Genomic DNA, 21251 nt, shown 5'->3' on the forward strand with positions numbered 1-21251 from the left:
GTAGCAGCAGTAGTAGTAGTAGTAGTAGTAGTAGTAGTAGTAGTAGTAGTAGTAGTAGTAGTAGTAGTAGTAGTAGTAGTAGTAGTAGTAGTAGTAGTAGTAGTTACAGTAGTAGTAGTAATTACAGTTGTAGTAGTATTGGTAGTAGTAGAAGTAGTAGTAGAAGTAGTAGTAGTAGTAGTAGTAGTAGTAGTAGTAGTAGCAGCAGTAGTAGTAGTAGTAGTAGTAGTAGTAGTAGTAGTAGTAGTAGTAGTAGTAATAATAGTAGTAGTAGTAGTAGTAGTAGTAGTAGTAGTAGTAGCAGAAGTAGAAGTAATAGTAGTAGTAGTAGAAGTAGAAGTATTAGCAGTAGTAGTAGTAGTAGTAGTAGTAGTAGTAGTAGAAGTAGTAGTAGTAGTAGTAGTAGTAGTAGTAGTAGTAGTAGTAGTAGTAGTAGTAGTAGTAGTAGTAGTAGTAGTAGTAGTAGTAGTAGTAGTAGTAGTAGAAAATGTTGTGGACGTAGTCATGACGATAGGCTTGTTGATAGTGTTAGCATATAGGTTTATTGATAACCTTAATATTAAACACTTTTTTTGTTGTTTTTTCTCGTTAAGATCCGTGTTCCAGCAAGCAAGGGGATGCAAAGAAAAAATCGAAAAGGTATTTATGATTAGAATATTCAGATGCAGTCAGCCCACTTGTCTGGTATAGAGATTACCAATCAAGTTAAAAGTCGAATTCGACGAAATATGTCAAAACAAGTTAGCCCGCAGGACAAAATTGTGTCTCTTTCTGTAACACCATTATATTTGCTGCAGAAAACTCATTGTGGCTAAAAAGCAATATGAAGATGTCTGCAAAAAAACAACATATTTCTTCTGTAAAATATGTTGTTTGTTTCCACTAACATCTTCAAAAATAAAGGGTTGATAAGGCGACATTTCCATATAATTCTGAAATGGCACAATCTTAATTATAATAAAGTAATTTACTTTAACACATTGCTTTTAAACAGTTAGTTTTTGGCTGTAAATTTAAATTCAAATGGCCAAAAGAAATATGTTCGGCACAAAATTAAAGTCGGTCGGGTTTGTGGAATCTTGTAATTCACTTATTTTACAGGAGCAATGACATAAAGGCATTACAGAAGCAGTACTTTGTAAGTAATTTGCGGCTGCATGAGGAAAAAATGAAACTGATTGCAGCGAAGATGGAAATGGTGAAGAACCAGGGGGAGTTCTACCGCAACATGACTAATGAACTAGCGCAGACCAGAAAGATGATGGAAAATGAACAATAGTTCGCTTTTAATGAACTAGTATGCATTATGCGACGGTTAATTCTTTTTATGTGCAAAATGTGTTAAATAACCACTGTCACACACATGGGTAACTGTTCAACTTTTTGGTTTAAATAAATAAATGAATAAACATATATATATATATATATATATATATATATATATATATATATATATATATATATATGATATGATATGCCACTTTATATTGTGTTTTTTTCCTTTTTTCCAGATTTGCTTTATGTGCATGTGCACATTTCAGCGTGCAAAATAGTTATTGGCGATATGGTCTCGTATACCACGACCATCCTGGTGTCCGATGTATGCCGGGGTTTCCATGTAACGCAGTTCGTCCTCAGGAAGTACTTCCGGCTGACCCCACAAGTTGGCAAGATTGTGAAGAACAGCACATGCTATAATCACATTGCTGCATTTCTCTGGCTTCAGTCTTATCTGGATGAATGTAACATAAATAAGATTGATAATGGCGATTGACTAGTATACGTTGAAAATTTGGAAAATATGGTTTTCCACTAAAACTTGATGCAATACATCATCACACATTCTGCACATAAAGGAAATATAACTTATGAGTATATAGGCGGATCCAGGGGGGGGAGTTGGGCGGCGGACGCGGCGTACGCCCCCCGCTTAAATCGCCGAAGTTAAGTCAATTAATTTGATGTTTCACACTAAATTAGATGGAAATCATCTATTTAAACTTGTCAAAGCCATCAACATCACTAAAGTCGTGAAGCTTCCGGGCGGGGGGGGGGGGTGAAGCTTCCGGGGGTGGGGCGGGGGGCTTCGCCAAAAACAATAACTATGCACTTGTTTGGCATAATAAAAAGGTACTTTGATGACAGTATATAGGGCGTGACATGCTCGAGAAGTTGTTGTCAAAGCCTTCAAAATCACTCAAATCGTGGACCCTCAACAAATCTTTCAATGTCCCGCCCCACCCCCCCCCATAACCAGAAATCCTGGAACCGCCCCTGGACACGGTGTTGTCAACGTCAGTACCATTATGTGTATTGAATAAAATATGTAAGCATACAGTAAACTACAGATCGCCCATACCTCAGCGTTAAGGATGAGAAAGCGTCTCTTCCAAACACCAAAGAGGCGCTCAATGTAGCATCGTGTCTTGCTGTGACTGTCATTGTACCGTTCTTGGACAGCGTTAGCAGCGTTTAGATACGGTGACAGCAGGAACGTGCGACAGGGGCACCCACTGTCCCCAAGAAGAACACTATATTCTAAACCTGCAAATTGGTATATATGTATTGGTGAAACAATGCCCAAAACCGAGTATCGCTTTTTAACAATCACATGCTACGAACTAGAGACGTCAGCGTAGTACTATGTATACAATGGGCGAAATTAATGGTTTACTCGCATACTTTGGTGATGCCGATCTAAGTACGTTCGTATCGCTGAACTTCTGAAGACATGGGCATCGTGTGCAGCTCTCGGCCACGCTGCATTGATGCTGGTGATAAGACCTTAAATATAGCAGAAACCAACACATGTGCTAGTGTTTCTCGGCCGTTTAAGATCAATAATTAGAACATCGCCAGCTATAAATAGGACAGCATATTCTGGGGAAAAGAATAAATAACAGTTTAAAAACGTTAATTTTTTATCCGTTATATCTAATCTTTTATAAGTTTATAAAGCAATCAAACAAATATGTATTTTTTTGTATTGTACTTGACATTTGTCGTGATTTTGTAAAAAAACAATGCGAATGAAAACGTGTATCATTAACCTTTCACGCGATTATGAGTGTCAAGAAAACGCATTATTTCAAAACTGGCATTTGTAAACGTAAAAGCGAGCATGGTATGTAAACAGCATAGAAGATATTGAAGTCAATGAAAATCGCTCTAATGTGTGCTAACTGTTTTTGTATATTTGTTAAATTTATTCATTTATCAGTTTAAACGTCGTAGCATGGGTTGGAGATTAAATACAGCAACAAGCGGAATTTTTATAAAAATGAACGGTGTAAATCGGATAGCATTGCCCACTTAAAAAATATGTGTCAACGATGTCACGTTATTAGGGAAAGTAATAACAGACTTTGTGGACGGGCCTTAATTTCTATTTATAGATGTGTTGAACAAAATTGTCCCAGATTCTTACCTCGGCTGTCACATGTCACTTGCACATTGATGCTATGGAAGTTTTTCCGGTTAACATAGTCTCTCTCAGCAGGGGAGCCTGGAGACAGTATGCGGACATGTGTGCCATCAATGCACCCTATAACGCAGGGAAAACCAAGCATATTGTAAAATGCGTTTTGTTCCCTGCGTACAACTTTAGATGTTGTTGGAAATGTGATAAACCGATTTTTGAGGGAACACAACTGGCTGACAACGGAGTTTACCACTCTGGAAACAGTACCTTTATCGACGAAAAAAGTGTCCCCCACGGTCTGCATAAAGTTTCCTGACGCCAGGTACCGTAATGTAATTAAAACCTGTAGTTTGATAGAAAGTGCGTTTGAACGCTGTGTCGATTTTTCGATGTTTCCGCCTATTAAATCACAAATTCTATCAATATTTGCATGTGTAAATCTATAACGCCTGCGCATTTCTTCGACATTTAACTCAACATTTAAAGAATGTTGGCGATTCTTGCGTGAATTCCGATACAGATAAAATTCGGCCATTTTGTTTGTTTACATGGATAAATTTTAACCAACCTTTAGACCAGGGTTAAATTTATCCAGACAAAACGCAGGATAAATTTAACCAACATGATGCAACAACACTTACCCAAAAAAATTAACCCTGGGTTAAATTTATCCGACAGTTATCACAGGGTTAAAATTTACCCAGGTTTCGAACAACTGAGTCCTAGTCGTTAAATTATTTCTTACTTTTTCGGCTTGTTTAACTTGTTTATATAAGCAGTTCGTGTATAATTAACACTATTCGAATGTACGTCATTGTTGTCTACAATGTATTTCGCCAGTGACCATGCATCTCTAGTTACTAGGACAGTGATGACTAAATAGAAAAAGTGTTACAGTATATTTTATATGCTTGATCGTTTAAAAAAGGAAATACTTTGTTTAAAACATTGTGTTATTATGCCCTGCTAAGTATACCGTTCTAAATCAAAATTATGGTTTAATATGAAATAAACCTTATTGTTAACTGACCATAGGCATGAGCATTCGACAAAGGAATGGCTGACTACACGCTACCGCATCATATCTATAAATAGACACATTGGGAATCCAAAGATTTAAAACCGTTTAATTCAGTAGTTTATATGTATTCACTGACATCAGAAGGAATTTATCACAAATTAGGTATATTTAAATATGAATATAAGAATATGCAAATGACAAAAAAGCTTTACAAATAGAAATACAGTGCTAATCTTAACGTGTGTGTATTATAACAACATTTGGTATTTTTTCATTTTATTTATGCTGTGTTAACAATGAGCTCAACATAATATTTATGTTTGTATTTATATATTAAAATTAAATGATGGTTTTGACGAACAACATGTGCATGTTTATTTAAGTGCATGTAACTCACGTATTATTTATATGAGGACATAGTATGGCTGCAAATATGTTCCTTGTCCACTTTCGTTTTACGTGTGTCTATAATGTGTAACAAAAGAGGCCATATTCGAAAATATTGAAGACCTTCTCATTAAAACCAAATTACACGAATGGCACGAATATCTCGCGGTATCAAACATAGCGTATTGTAAAACATCACTTGGCAAAATTGCATGATATATAAAATGATAAATTGGTGCATGTATGCAGTTTGTATAACGATGATTTGAACATGTAAACCACACTCTAAACGGATACATTATTGTTGAAAACTGAAATCGGTCGCTTGCATGACCCATATTTGATTATAAATAGCCTTAAGCAAATATATTTAAAGTTATATGATGTGGTAGACATTGCAAAATGTTCCATCTTATTTGTTTCACTTTGAATAACAGGTTTACATGTTGCAGATGACGTAATGTGTATTAAAAGGCCTTAAGTTACAGCTATTGACTTTCACAGTTTGATGACTTTTAAGAAAGCATATGATAAGCAGTCTGTTGGTTTTGTGTGTGAACGTAACATGACCCATTATTCGAAAACAAATAGTTGATTTATATGGTATTGACAGCGATATATCAAAGTGTGTTGGGGATGCACATTTACATATTTAAAACGTGTAGCAATTATATCATTTTAGATAGTGTTGGTACTAAATTACAAATGAGTAACATGTCCGATTATAAGAGTTGGAAACCTAGCGTAACTCAATATGGTATAATGCCCTCTTTCTCGCAATGCGACTAATATAAGTGAAAGCAAACATTATATCAAATTGGACGCAATTTAGAAAAAAAATGAATCAATTCATTTGTATTGTACTTATTTCATTAAATCACAGCAAACTGGAAATGCGTATCATTTACATACTCATTTTAAAGCATATATAATGTAAACATGCTTAAATTTCATTTTTAAATAACTGCACTAACAAAGTGTTCAACAATATATAATCGGCAAATAATAAAAATGTTAAAGACATTAATAACCCAATTTCGATATTAACACACATTCTGGAAGCATATATTTTGCTTTATATCACGTCAAAAGTTGTTTTACGTCGATTTTTTTAGGAGGGTTACATTGCTCGGGACCGACTTTAAAATCGCTATAATTTGTAAAATATAATCAGATTAAGAAAAAACAATTTTACACCAAACTGTGATATAATTTATGCACAGAAATCAGCTTAAAACATAGTTTTCAAATATTATGCTCAAGTGTTCATTCCGTCATTATTTAAAAGTACACTGTCATTAATCCTACGCATTCCCGTTAAAAATGTAGCGCAACGATTATATGTGACTATTTAATTTAAATATTGGAAAAAGAAATAACATAAACAGACAAACAGATTGCTGCCCGATCGGTTTGGAATATTTCACCCTCAGGCCAAAAAAAAGGTCCGTTTTGGGTCTCCCGACCGTGTCTCCCGAATCAAAATGTGTTCACTTTCGTTCATATAAGATGTAATATCAAGCAAACAAAGCATATATATACATGTTTGTCTTATTATAAGCTAAAGTAGCCTTCCATTCTAGTACCCGAAAAAAAAGAGAAAAAAAATCCCTACCTACCGACCCTGTTTTTTCCAAGGAGACCCGAAACGGACCTATTTTTTATTTTTGCCTCGGCACGAATACAATTATTGCTCGGAAGCGTCGAATTGAATTTATTCTAAGCCTGACTTGGCACAGTGCAAAACGATTTGATTTGACAAACGTTTATCAACTAGCAAATTTGCGTCTGCTGCCACAGTTATTGTTGGGGATATTTACTCAATAGACAACTGATCATGACAAAACAAGTCACAGTCAGATTTTTGTGTGTAATATCACCTTAACGTGATTGTTATTTAGTTCGTAAATTCTGGCGACAACCTCAACGGAAATAAAGATGAATTCAGTGCAACGTTTTTTTAAAAACTTCTATAGAACTTGATATGCTTTGCGGATGTTGAAAGTGAGAGAATTGCAAAAAACACGGGTATTTAGCGAGAGTAAACGTTAGCGAATTGCACGTATCAAACGACCTACACAAATTTCAAGTTATGTAAATTGATTAATGTGTTTAATTATTTCTTGTTACTTACAATGTGATCATTCAAGTTGTTTTATGACCTTACTTTACATGACCGTTAGATACACATATTTTAACTGATTATATGTTAGTGTTGTGAGTTATATAGTATGTTAAAGAATAATTAAAAAGTGCTCTTAAATGTTTTCCTAAATCGTGATCACACTTGTTAAATCAAATTATGTCAAACATGTTTAATTTTCTTCGTCCCACGTCGATATTTAGATAGCATGTAACGTCATAACAGTAATTAAATAATATCACAATTGTAAAATCAACAAGTCATTGCCTCCGATCACATCTTTCAGTAATCGCATTGTTAGCTTGAACATAAGTATGAAAACGTTTAAAAGCGTGTTTACCATAAGCAAGTGAGATATTGATTTATACACGACTTGATACCTGTTTGCAGTAATTTGATATCAACTCAATATCCTTCAACGGTTTATAGTCAATCACAAACTTGTACATGATTGTTTATTTTAAACCGGTGTCACGGTTAATACATAGACGCAATGTTGGCTTGCATAGATATTAGAGAATTCACCAGATTTGCAAATATGCAAGCAGTTTCACGTCGCCTACTGTGCCTCTTGTATGGTATATGTTCTATATTGAAAAGGGTAAGATACCACATGTCTGACAAATTTGGTTGTAGTCTAGCATCCTTTCTTACCAATTATCTACTTTTAAACGATAACAGAAAGCGGTTTCCATCCAAAAGTGAATGAATAAGGTTAGAAGCCTTTTCAATTATCAACTTAGCGTATATACATGAGTATGCTTTGTGGTATGTACATACAGACAATATTTGTTGATTAAAACAAGAATAGTGTGCGTTTTAAGGCATTGTTTTTTTTAAACGGTTCATATAATATTAAATGAAGTTTATTGCCGTATGGTTAGTAATGTTAACGTATATGGTATATTATAAGAGAAATAGAAAATATAAATAACGACTTAATGTGTCCCGACCAAATTCAAACCCGTTTCGATTTTTACTAAAAATCTTAGCATATTTTACTCAGCCATACTACTATTGTTTGTCAATATGCAAACACTAATTTGACTGAAAACACCTGAAACAGACACTACTACAAATTACGCGTTCGTATATACCCTTTTATTATGCACCGCGGTAAATTCAACGGTTAAGTATTTCCTTTTAGCCCGAACCTATATGAGCTTTTCGGTAAGGTAATTTTAAAGGAATTCCCTGTCCCGTATACATTTCATTAAACGTTTGACGATGATTTTCCCGATATAATAGTCAACCTATTGACCATGTGCTCAAGGTTAGCTTTTATGATCATCCTATGTCGGGCGTTTGTCGTCGTACGGTGTGCGGCGAGCGGTGTACATCGTCAACATTTATGTCATAACCACTCTAGCATCAACATCGGTTTTCCAATCTTGATGAAATTTTTCACAATGTTTATCTAGACAATATCTAGGACAAGCTCGAATATGGGTTACTTTTGTCTAAAACACCATGTCAAATTTTAGGAATACCTTTTATTCACTCAATAGACCATATTTATGATTTAATCTTGATGATACTTCGTCAGAATGTTTATCTAGACTATAACTGAGCCACTATTGAATCTGGGTTACATGCTTTCAATGACTAGGTCACCGGACCGATTCTTAGAAAAACGTTAACGAAACCTGGTCAGACTGGTCATCTGCACTATATATATATGCCTGTACGTCTATCAATTAAGTAACCATGTATTATCCGTAAATACTGTGTTACCACTCTAGACTTGATCTTGATAAAACTATGTCAGACTGTTTATTTGGATGATGTCTGGGCCAAGTTCGAATCTATGTCACATGCAAAACTGGGTAACCAGATCGATTTTTAGAAAAACAATCTGCATCTCCAGAGGCTACATTTAGTATTAGTATTTATAATATTAATGAAACTTGGAAAGAATGTTTAAGGAGACAATATCAAACTGACTTTAAAATCAAATCTGTGTCATGGGCATCGAGACACTAGGTCGCCAGTTCATATTTTAGATAAATGTTTTTCCAATCTAGGGGCTACATGTATGACTAAATCTTGATGAATCTGTGTCAGAATATATATAGTGTTAACACTATAGAGACTACATTTATTGCTTAGTAATTTTGAACATTTTTTAGAATGATTATGTTGATAATATGAAGGCTAGTCTTGAATCGGGGTTAAGTGGGGTAAAAAATAACACGTCCAGGTTACTTCTTCAACAAGTGGTGTCATTGCTTAAGAACAATAATGGCTTTGTTAGTTTTAATTATGGTATGTGTCTTTTACGATTAAAAAGTGACATGTTTACTATATAGGTAGTTTATAATTTTTATGCAAGCTAGTTTGTCATAATTTCCATGAGGAATAATTTAACTTCATCGACTATATAAAGGCATTCCTAAGCGTTGGCCTGCAGTCCAAGTGGAGACTGTAGAGCCACTATCATCAGGTAGTCTTATGAGGGGTGACCTGCAGACCCATCCATGTAAGACAACTCAACGTCGCGGCCTGTTAAGTGAGAAACGGAATGAGGAAAGGCTGCTTACTCTCGCCTTTCCTGCTTCTGCTGGCAATAGACTGAGTCATGAACGGAATCAAGTGGACACACTGGAGACAGTTAGATGACCTCGACTTTGCAGACAATCTGGCTCTTCTCTCCCATACTCAACAACAAATGAAGGAAAACGTGCAACATGGTAACGGGCAACTCAGCTAGCTAGACTGTGCCTCACCATCAAGAGACGGAGGCGCAAGGTATCCAAGACTAATGCATCCAAAGACACACCCACCACAGCCCAATTCGAGGAGCTGGAGGATTAGACAATTTTACATCGGCATCAAGATGGATAACAAGGAACGGATGCATAGGTCCGAACCGAATCGGTTGAGCGCGAGCAGCCTTTTGTTAGTTTAAGAACATATGTGGATCAGGCGCGATAAGCATGACTACCAATATTAGGCTCTTCAATACGACCGTGAATCTAATTTATTTGCTAGGGAGCAGAGACTTGTAGAACCACCGCCGCCGTCAGCATAACGAAAATCCAGGTTTCCATTAACACCTGCATCAGGAAGATCCTCAAGATCCGCTGTTCATATTAGGTCCCCAACGAGGAAATATGAAGAAGAACAAAGCAGAAGCCCTTTGCAAAAGACATCTTTCTAAGACGTTGGCGATTCATAGGCTACACCTATGGCAAGCAGGCATCACCTACGACTAGACAATCACTCACCTGGATCCCTCAAGGGAAAAGAAAACGAGGGTGGCCTAGAAAAACTTGGAGCCGCGACGTGGATGAAGATGCTAAAGAAAGACGTTGGGGAAGCTGCAGAGGCTCGACAGGAGGAAGCTGATGGGACTACAGGCGAAGATGACGATTGGTTTTAAGTCGTAAAAAAAGAACATTTTTATACTTGAAAATATAAGATACGATTAGAACACGCTACTATATGAACTGTTACTCCATAGCTTAGGTATACAATTAATAAATGAAAGAAATATGTTGCAAACCAACGCAAATCATTATATTATTATTCGGAGCACATGAAAACTTCGGAGCTCGGGGTGAGCGGCGGTTTGGGAATAGAAAGGCGTATTCACTCTATATACATGTATATAAATGGTATATATCTCGATACACATGTATGAAGAGAGCCATATACATTTTCTGGAGCATAGATTTGACCACGATGGATCGGTTTACTAATCACGTGATTGACAGGATGAGCGTGATATGGCGGACAGTCTAACGTTAACACAATGACCCTATGTGAACTGCAGGATCAAATGTTACAGTGAAAGGTAAAAGTAATGAAATGTAAAAACACTGTCTGACGGGATAACGCTTAAACAACCCATTCCGGACGTCAAGGTATCACTGTTATGTCACAGATAATCAGAACTAGACTTGTATAGGAAATATGAATTCACAAGCCTACTGAAAATGACTTGGGCATATAAAACAAGTTCTAATAAGTATAAAGTCGATTTTCACTTGTTTGTTTTTTTGTTTAATGCTGGGCTCTATGTTTAAGGTTAGGTAGGTCATCAACCCATTAATTGCTTCATGTGATTTTTACATTGACCGTGATTACCCTAGAATTAATTGCTTATGGTTCACTTGTATAGGTTGGTTGTGTATTGTAGATGTTTTTTTATCTGTTAACTTTCTTCTTTCAGTGCGAACTGATGGGCAAACTGAAATGTTTTGCTAGCTTTTAGCCGGTTCCAACTCTAATTGATCATTCTAAGGTAATCCCAGCTTTTGTATTATTATATAATATTTTTGACTTGTATTGTACAAACAATTGGTCACTTGTTGTAAATAAGAAACAAGCGGACAAGACTGTTTCGCCTCATTTTGTTTCTGGAATTAGATCGTGTCGTATAATTGTCCTGTATTGTCGACGCGCGTTTCTTCATGGCATTTCAGAACATTTTCTGTTATAATATTATTATAGTCTTTCAATGATCGACTTACCAATAAATATAATCGATTATTTTACCTGTTTCAGTTCAATGAGACGCGTCTTTGATAACCTGGCCCAATACGAATTTTAATTAGGATTAAAATTCTCTTATTTTAACTCATACATTTTAATGTAAGTATCATGAATGCTGTTTTATAAATTATAATTGCGTAATTCTATTTCTGTTAAGTTGCTAAACTATTTAATAAATCAAAGACTACCGAGACGTTGTGAACAAACTTGAAATGTTACTTTGTATTTACTGAGTGTCCAGCGTTTAGAGTACGCGTTATGCATGACATGTCACCATAGACCAATGCCATTGTAAAATTCAATGCAAACTTTAAGTTAAAAGGTCAACTATGGTTATAATGTACCTTGTCCGAAAAGTAATTAATGGGGCTCATTTAAGTTACCGGGATTATATTTTTTAAACCACATATTTTAAATAGTATGCCTAATATGTTTATCCCATTAATAGCGTATCTTGCACAAAATAAATTATGCCCGAGCTAAATGGTCATATTGATTCCATTTAAAATAAATTTCTTAACGAATTACATTCTGATTAACAAACTTAAAATTTTGTCGACAGGCATTTTTAATTTTTTTTTTGTTTTTGCTGTTTCGGAATAAGAGTTTTTTTCTAAATGAAGTTATTTCGAGCCAATATATTTACACAAATGTCACATAGTGTGCTTTTTCAAATAGTAATCGACCATTTGTTATAACGTTAACTGTTATGAAACTCATTGTGGTTATTCAACTCACCAATTTATATGTAATGAAACATATATATTGACCTATTGTTAAGAGTAAATCGTACATAAACACAATATATCATTCATCGATACAAATGTAGATGGTGTTGATTTATCTTGACATGACAATATTGTCAAAAACTTACCGTGCAGTCTCATCTTTGAGTGTAACTTTTATTACCAGTTACAATTTAAGGTATGTTTAGTTTTCAAGATTTATAAAATATATGCATAGATGATAGTCAGTTTCTGTTTTAATCATGAAATAAGTTATGCAAATATCGTTAGGAACAACCACAACCAAATCACTGATGGAAGCCATGGAAACAACGACGAGAAAGGAAGTATGAAACTAAGTTTTATCCTAAAACATGTCATGTAGTCGAATTGATCGTTTAGCAGCCTCTCTACTGTAGCGCAGCTTTATTAGATCAAGATATAAGTCACATAATTGGCGTCGCACTGAAGTGCGGCGACTAGTATGTAATACGTTTTTTTTTCGCTTATGGGAGGAGAAGTTATTTTACGGATCAATGTATATATTTTTGTTGTCAGAATATCTTGCATAGTGGTGATTTTTTGTGTAAATTAGTGTAAATAATTACTGCATTTGTGCCTTTTACATTTATTACAACATGTATTGCCAATAATGCAAAGCTAATTGTTTTAATTAATAACTGATCACAGGGACTGGGCAATAATAAAAGATCACAGGGACTGGGCAAATACGCGAACCGGTGAAACTTTCTGGTTTTGTTTAAAAACAAAACTTCATTGCCCCACTATCCTAGCAACCACCTAGTTATTAATAAAGGCGCTATAGAGCGCGAAGCACAAAACGTATTATTAATTGTAATAATGAGTCTTGATAAAGGAACCAGCTGCTTATCAATGAGGAGCAACATCACAGCACCCCAGTCTCATTACTATCAAGTCCTCCTTCAGGTTTGTTTAAGAACCACATATAGAAGTCCGCAGGCCTGACCCGTATCTTGCCAGTGGTATGGACCCTTGGGTATGGACCTTTAACCCCGCTCACTATCCAGCGTCTAAACTTCCGGGTTTACATTTAAACCGACTATTAATAGCTTATAAATATCTTAGTAAGAAGGTGATTTTTTTAAGCGGTTCCGTAGTGTAGTGGTTACACGCTCGCTTCACATGTGAGAGGCCCCAGGTTCGAGACCCAGTAGAATCAAATTATTTTATTTGTGTTCTATGTTAACTTTTTGTTTTGATGTAGACATTTTAGTTAAAAAAAATATGCTGTTTTATTGTAACCATTTTTTTGTTTTTATTATGATCATGAAATATATGTGTTAGAGGGTGGGGGGTCGTAAACACATTAAAACGTTGACAGTGTTTTCATATCAATGAGTACTCAACCCCTATCGTAAATGAGCAACGTAAGAATAAGTTCAGAATCATCTCCCCTTGAAGTTGAGAAAAATATGAAATTACGCTTACAATATAGAGCAGATTTTTTAAAACCTACACAGTACTGTTCCATTAATGAAAACTGCACACGGATGCCAGTAAAAAAAGGAAACCAATGTAAATAAAATATGATATATTTGGGAGTTACAACACAAAATCATAGATAAAGGTTATTTGGGGGTTATAACACAACATCATAGATAATGGTTATTTGGGGGTTTTAACACAAAATCATAGATAATGGTTATACCAGTATCTTTTTCTATTTTGTTTAAAATAATCGGCCAATATATTAATATTAACAGTAGAAAAACAATCGCTCCATGTCACTTCATTGAGTGCCTTTTACACTGAAATTCCCGACGCCCTTTGATGCTTTGCATCAATACTTATCTTGCACACGTCTGTAATACATTTTGTATTGCGAGTAAACAGTGTCACAATTTTGCACAGTGGTTTGAACTGTAATGATATATATTTGCACATTGATTGCATGATTAATGAATATCTACATATGAATTCGTCTGACGAATTTGCTAAATTATTTCATTTTAGATATAATGGCAAAGAATTTATATTTGCAATCAAAGTACTCGCTTTCTTTCAGACACCTACTGTGCACCGGTTTTTGAAGTCTACGATTTGCCATTAACAGGTACGGACTTACAAATGTAACTGAGGAGCCACTTGTTACAAATGCAAGATAAGCGAGGTTGAGATGAAGTTTAATTTCAGTTAAAATATTTACATATTTAGCTCCTTTTAAAGGAGCACATTGATATATGCTTGCCCCTTGTTCCGATCGCCAATCAAAAATTGATTGTGCAACCCACAACGAAAACATGAATTTATAACATATACACTACTTGAAAAGTTAACTAAACATTATCGTAAACAACATATGTACGCGTACCCATTTTGCAACAATAGGTACAGCAAATACACTGTTGTTTGTTCCAGACCTCTAAATCAGAATGATAAAATAGTTCCTTTTCTTTGGAGGACCCTTGTATGTCAAGGCGGAATATTATTTAAATTCAGTTTGATAAATGTATTCAAAATATCGTTTTAAGGCGCAATAAACTTTGACAAAAATTGCATTTTAGTATCGGGAATATGAATTGCCTAAGTATCTGATGCGAAGTAAGTATTTCCACATGAAAATAAATGAAGATGAAAAATACATTGGTTGCATTTTGTAAATGAAATTAACTGAAGCTTGTAATCCATCGTTTATAACTGTCAGCTGCATGTGTGTAAATAGTGTAAAGAAATAATTATGAATTGGTGGAAGGTACTGTATGAAAACTAAAACCTATAATGTTTTAAATTGTGTCATCGAATCGAATGCAAATATGCTTTTAAATATAATTTGTTTAAGCATTACATGTGAAAATTACTAACACGTTTGAAAATAATCTTATTGACGCAGAAAGCTGATTTATGCTTGAACATGTTTTCTAATGACAATGCAAAACTATTTATACTCAATGTTACCATAGATACTTAATATTTCATTGCAGAACCGTCAGAGGACCCCATCAACAATCAACAAGAATATCGCAATGAATTAAATGAATTGAGAGGTTAGACAATTTCCTTTAATATCCGAAAATAAGGTGCATTTTATGTTTCGCATTAACAAATTCATCCATTTTGTTTAAAGCGGTTTGGTTTCTCCTTTGTTATATGTTCTTTTATTCTTTTCCAACGAATTTGTTTGTTCGGAGGGGGGGGGGAGGACTGTTTACAATTTCCCCTTTTGTTGCTGTGGGAAGGGAATTGAGTCAAATAACCATGTCATATTGGCAAGTGTTATTAATCCATGAAAATCAACAGTTCGTAACATAACGGTCTGTTCCATTTTTTTTACGTTTTTATTTAACATGTCTTATAAATTATGTGTTTTTTGAACATCTGACACAATTGTTCAAGCATTCTACCAGTTTTATAATAATGACAGAGTTTTAAAAAGTTTCAAACATGATTGCTATTTCCATATTTGACACAAATTTGTACTTTTTGTACTATTCATATTTCAATTCGTAAAATATTTTTAAATACGTATACTTTTTCAGCCATTTAAGCTGATGTCGATTTGACTATCAAAACCCAAAATCTTATTAAGGTCATCATCATATGTGTAATCGGAACAGCAATAATTTTAAGATATCATTATCTCAAGCTAATAAATGTGCTGTCAATTTATTTCAGATATGGATTTGACGTCGATTTATTTTAAAATAGTATGTAAGAATTTTTTTTACTACATACTTACACGCAGTTTTCTGTAAACATGCAAGGATTAAATAGTTTGCAAACATAACCGATTACACGCTGTAGATGCTAAATGACTTAAAAGTAATCGAATGATGGTAGAGGGTATGCATATGTTTATAATCCATACTTATCTATATGACAGGCATGTTACAATACGCCTGTCACTTGTAAGTTGTTGCCATTGATATTCATATCTACAGATGTGCCTTACATGTCCAAATAGCTAATAATGAATATTGTTTTGAAGTAAAATTTGTATGCATGCTAAAATGAATCGCGGTTAATATAAATGTAAATGGAAAAATTACAGACGGATGATGAAAGTTGGATACTTGTCAAGTAGGAACGATGTTTAGTTGAGTTGTCAAGGTAACTGGCTCTTGTAGAATGCAAAAAGTAGCCATATATTTAGAGAGGGCTTATTATGCATCGGATAGTAGATATAAACATTTAGGGAAGTATTTGGGTTGGAGGATCCCTATCGGTAAAAATAACAACAAGAGTTCAAATAAGTTCACAAAATCAAATGCAATTGTTGTATATTTCTTACACTAAATTATTGTCAAAACATAGTTAATAGTAGAAATAATGTGAATAATAAATCAACAGCAACTATTTCATACATTTATATACAGTGAATACAAACATTTATGTAATACTAACGATATATTGATTAGCCGATTAAACATTGTTTAGTTAGTTTGCCGTTTTAGAATAGGTATTGGAGGAGTAACAGCCTGACGTGGCCCATTTTGATATAATAGGTTATTTTATTTAGCGTCCACTAATATGAAGAAGTTAACAAACGTCGCATGGGTATAACAAAAACTGTATTAAACTGTATTAAAATTTGCCGACCGGTTGAATGGTATAACGAAATAGACAACTCAGATTTTTTTCTTCGCGCAAGCGCTTATGAACATATTTTCGCGAATTACATATACACTGTTACTTTAGAAATTATCCAACAATAATAAAATAGTGTATATTTATAATCACTATGTGCTTGCTGTAAATTGTGCCTTATTTCCATTTACAATGATAACATATGAATAGACTATCAACCGTATGAATCAAAAAGCAAGTATTTACGTTCTTAATAAACGGCCACCGGAAAAACTTTGCGAAACCGAAATTTCGCAAACTTAAGTACCCTTTTTCTTAAAGGTTTGCTTATTTGTGATTAAGTATAAGATAAAAGTCTAACTTGTGATTAATAATTGGTTATTTTTGCTTGTTAAATGCGTTTTCTTCACTATGAACTATATTTGCAAAGTTGGGGTTCCCATGGGATTTTTGTATTATCCCATGGGATTTTTCATTATCCCATGGGAATTTTGGTTTCTCCCATGGGATTTTTCTCCAGCTTTTTTTATGGGAGAAAAAATCCCATGGGATTTTCAAAAACATAAAACACGTTCGTTTGTGCTTAGATATCGATTTTAAGCATTGTTAAAGCATTTGTGCTTATTTTCGTTCAATTTTATTTGATAGAAAAAAAATCCCATTTTTTGATGGGAAAAAAAAATCCCATGGGATTTTTTTCTGATTTTTAGAGATTTAGTCATGTAACCTTCAGAAAAACTACCTTTTAACAAATGATGAGCATTTCTCGCGATTTCAACGCGTTAAATCGTGTTTTAAAAAAATAAAAAAATCCCATGGGATTTTTTTTCCCATGGGATTTTTTTGTCCCATGGGATTTTTTTTCCCATGGGATTTTTTTTTCCAATGGGATTTTTTTAAGGTATAAGTTTCTAAAAGCTATATAATAATAATAATAATAATAATAATAATAATAATAATAATAATAATAATAATCGTGCTCAATATGATGAATTTGTACTTTTAAGCGACTAACATTTTTATTCGAGCCGATCGTCGAGTCCCAATGGTGAGTATAAGAGCAATTTACCAGTACAAATAAATCTCACTTGTGTAGAGAACGCTACCGTACTATAAAATAATCTTGATAATAAGTCATATCATTTCTCGACAGAAAATGAAAACAGTATCCATATTGATGTCAGCAATGTCCCCTGCTATGATAAATATTGACAAAATGAAAAACCTTGACAATAATTCCGTGTCGAATACGCATTAGATTATAGCAATCAAATTCATATAAGCATTGATAAGATAATATGCGAAAATGGGTCTTATGTCAAATACGGCCAGCGTAGCTCCATTCCATAATGTCCGGTATTAAGTCACGTCAAGTTTCGTGGTCGAATTATAGCATAATAATCATTTTCACATTACGCGAATCATATGAGTTTCCCTACATATATTGTGTTAACATTTATGTTACACTAATGTGCGATGATGAAAAGGGGATTTCGGTAATTCTACATTCGCCCGCCTAGTACCGAAATCCCCATATTTACGCCTTAAAGGGTCAATAGGTCATCGGTATGAATGGTTTTTGACTTCACATGAATGTAAAGGTGCAAAAAAATGATATTAATTTTAATTATTAAGCACTCTTGACAGCATTAAGTTGCCTCTCAGTGGGGATTTCGGTAATTCTACACTAGAACTTAAACGCGCGCCGGTACCGAAATCCTGCTGTACAAACCTTCAAGTGTCAACAAAATTATTATAGTGTTTTTTTTCATTAGCAACCAGTGACATGTATTATCTCCCATTCGGTTACTTCTTTTGGAAAATAATTAGCGGGGATTTCGGTACTGCTACATTCGTACGCCCAGAGCCGAAATCACCCATGTTTACGCCAATCCCCCATATTACGCCTTAAAGGGTCTATATGTCATTATGTTTAGGTTTTGGCTTTGCATTAATGTTGATTTGTACACAATCATATTAGTGTTAATCATTTAAACACTCTTATCAGAATATTTTTTCCATTATTAAATAGTTAATTAATGTGAAAAATGTGTAAACGAATGTAAAAAAAGGTAAAATGTACATTTAAAACATTGGTTACACAAAAGTATATGTAAATATAACATGACATAGTAATAATAAGTCTCCAGAAAGTATTTTCCAAACAAATCTGATGAAACAAATGATATCGTACTACCTTATTTACAATATGCTATACACTTTTGCAATTTAGTTATCAATGTTTAATCAAAGCATAAATCAGCATATGTTGCCTCTTAGCGGGGATTTCGGTAATTCTTAACAAGCACATAAACCCGCGCCGGTACCGAAATCCCCGCTGTACAAACCTTCAAGTGTAAAAAAATACTGATTTAGGTTTAAATAAAGGGAACAATAGTATTTTCGGCCACCAAAAAGCACTTCCGCGTCAACAAAACGATTGAAATTATGTCAGAAACCCAGCTTTTCATTGTATATATTGCAATACACCATCGGCCGCCGAGAGCGGAGTACTGCGCTTGGCCGCTAAACAATGTGGATTGCATCAAATTAAATGTCAATTTTCGATTTTATTACAAAAATAAACACTGCCTTTTTATAAATATGTCAAGCACGTACACTTAACAAAAAAATCGATATATCTTTATGTAATGTAGAAAAGTAAAGCGCTTTATATATAACAATGTTTTATAATGTCTCTCTGGTTGAGAAAAAAAACTAAACAAAACCATGTAGAACATATAATATGTTTTCATAATTAAAAAAAAAAAATTAATGATGCACGTGATGTTTTATAATTGATATAAGTTCACGTGTCATTGAACGAGTTAAGGGAGAGATGCGAATTAAATTACACATAATTAAAAACGGATACTATACTGTCAGCTTGATTTATAAATTGTGTTCCATCGCGCCAATATATTCATTGTTCCATGAAATTTTGTATAAAAGCAAAACGATTGAAATTATGTCAGAAATCCTGCTTTTCACATGAAATGATCTTTAACACTTTATTTATTCCAATCAGGTAAATAACAATTACAATAATAGGGGAAGTCTATACTGTGTATTAGAAACTTGTTGTGGTGATCCCTATCTTATCCGCTCAATACACATCCACCTGGCTACTGTACAGAAAAAATTAGATTTACTTCCAAAATAACTGATTTCATTAATTGCTAACTTGTTGTCTACATTTTAAATAAACAACGATAATGGATCAACATCACCGTTGCACAATTATTAAGTTCACAGTAATCTGTACTTTAAATAGATAGCCTAATTAAAGACGGTGCTAATAAAGAACAAAGCGTGAATGTGGATATTAAGAAATTAGATCCTTTTTTGCATGACACTGGCAGTATATCATTTTATCTTATATAAATAAGCCACATTTAAGACATGGATAAAATTAAAATAAGACACATTTGCATCTTTCATTTCTTAAAAAAAAATAAGCACGCAGTCACATATAAATAAGATACATTGAAGACACAGAAAAAAATAAATAAGACACATTTGCATCTTTCACTAAATTTTCTTGAAAAAACATGTGAAACTGAAGAAAAACATTTATTACTGACACATTATTCTAAAAGTCGACTGACAACTTAAGTTCAAAGAGGGATTTACAATTAAATAAGATCCATTTTCGCATGATGCTAGTTGTAGAGCAAGCAATACATTTCTTACTGACACATTATTCTAAAAGTCGACAGGCAACATAAATTCAAAGAGGGAACCACAATTAAATAAGATCAATTTTCGCATGATACTGGTTGTATAGCAAGTAGTCACATATTAATTACAGCTTGCATTAGTTGCAATAATTTTGTTAAGTGCGCGTGCTTCTGAACGTTGCGTTAAGCGAGAGTGTTGTCATTTTGTTAGTTTTATATTTTGGTATTATGTATGATTATTGCTTGTTTTGAATTTGAAATAAACGCTTTCTGGCAAATAAGCATCGTCTTAATTTTAATACAAATAATGAACATTTGACATACAAAATGTCCAATAACATACCGACAATAACATTATATATATGTTAATTTCTTTGCATGTTTATACCGAAATTATAGCCGACATCGGCAGTTAGGGAAATTTTGTGACACACTTTAACACATCAAACATGCATGATAGTTCTTTTTTCATATGATATTCCCCTGGTTGCTTACCGGTGTATTGGTGCAGTTGATAACCCCGCCGGGACTACAGTAGGGTGCTAATACACACGTGTATCGTGTTCAATACAATCGTCTTAATTTAAATACAAATAATGAACATTTGACATACAAAATGTCCAATAACATATCGGCATTAACATTATATATATGTTAATTTCTGTGCATGTTTATACCGAAATTATAGCCGACATCGGCAGTTAGGGAAATTTTGTGACACACTTTAACAAATCAAACATGCATGATAGTTCTTTTTTCATATGATATTCCCCTGGTTGATTACCGGTGTATTGGTGCAGTTGATAACCCC

The 21251-nt window shown here is 34.0% G+C and overlaps 2 protein-coding genes across 8 annotated transcripts in view; one reads left to right on the forward strand and one right to left on the reverse strand.

Moving 5' to 3' along the window:
- Positions 1-1537: 1537 nt before the first annotated feature.
- On the reverse strand, positions 1538-3569 carry LOC127853855 (putative nuclease HARBI1). The gene is made up of 4 exons (XM_052388656.1): positions 3428-3569; positions 2683-2784; positions 2360-2544; positions 1538-1732 (listed from the first exon to the last, which is right to left on the reverse strand). Exons 1-4 carry the CDS (start codon positions 3567-3569, stop codon positions 1538-1540), a joined length of 624 nt encoding a protein of 207 aa, XP_052244616.1.
- A 953-nt stretch (positions 3570-4522) lies between these two features.
- Positions 4523-21251, forward strand: part of LOC127854040 (uncharacterized) — a 183001-nt gene continuing 166272 nt past the window's right edge. For all 7 annotated transcript variants that reach the window (XR_008036891.1, XR_008036892.1, XR_008036890.1 and 4 more), the window contains exons 1-6: positions 4523-4604; positions 11147-11218; positions 11482-11568; positions 12486-12541; positions 14242-14289; positions 15158-15220. Coding sequence is in view for 4 of the 7 variants with exons in the window: in XM_052388968.1 (XP_052244928.1) it covers positions 11567-11568; positions 12486-12541; positions 14242-14289; positions 15158-15220 (169 nt within the window). In the remaining 3 variants the exon portion in view is untranslated. The remainder of the gene's footprint in view (positions 4605-11146; positions 11219-11481; positions 11569-12485; positions 12542-14241; positions 14290-15157; positions 15221-21251) is intronic.

This window comes from Dreissena polymorpha, chromosome 12 (assembly GCF_020536995.1).
Source record: "Dreissena polymorpha isolate Duluth1 chromosome 12, UMN_Dpol_1.0, whole genome shotgun sequence".
Classification (NCBI taxonomy): domain Eukaryota; kingdom Metazoa; phylum Mollusca; class Bivalvia; order Myida; family Dreissenidae; genus Dreissena; species Dreissena polymorpha.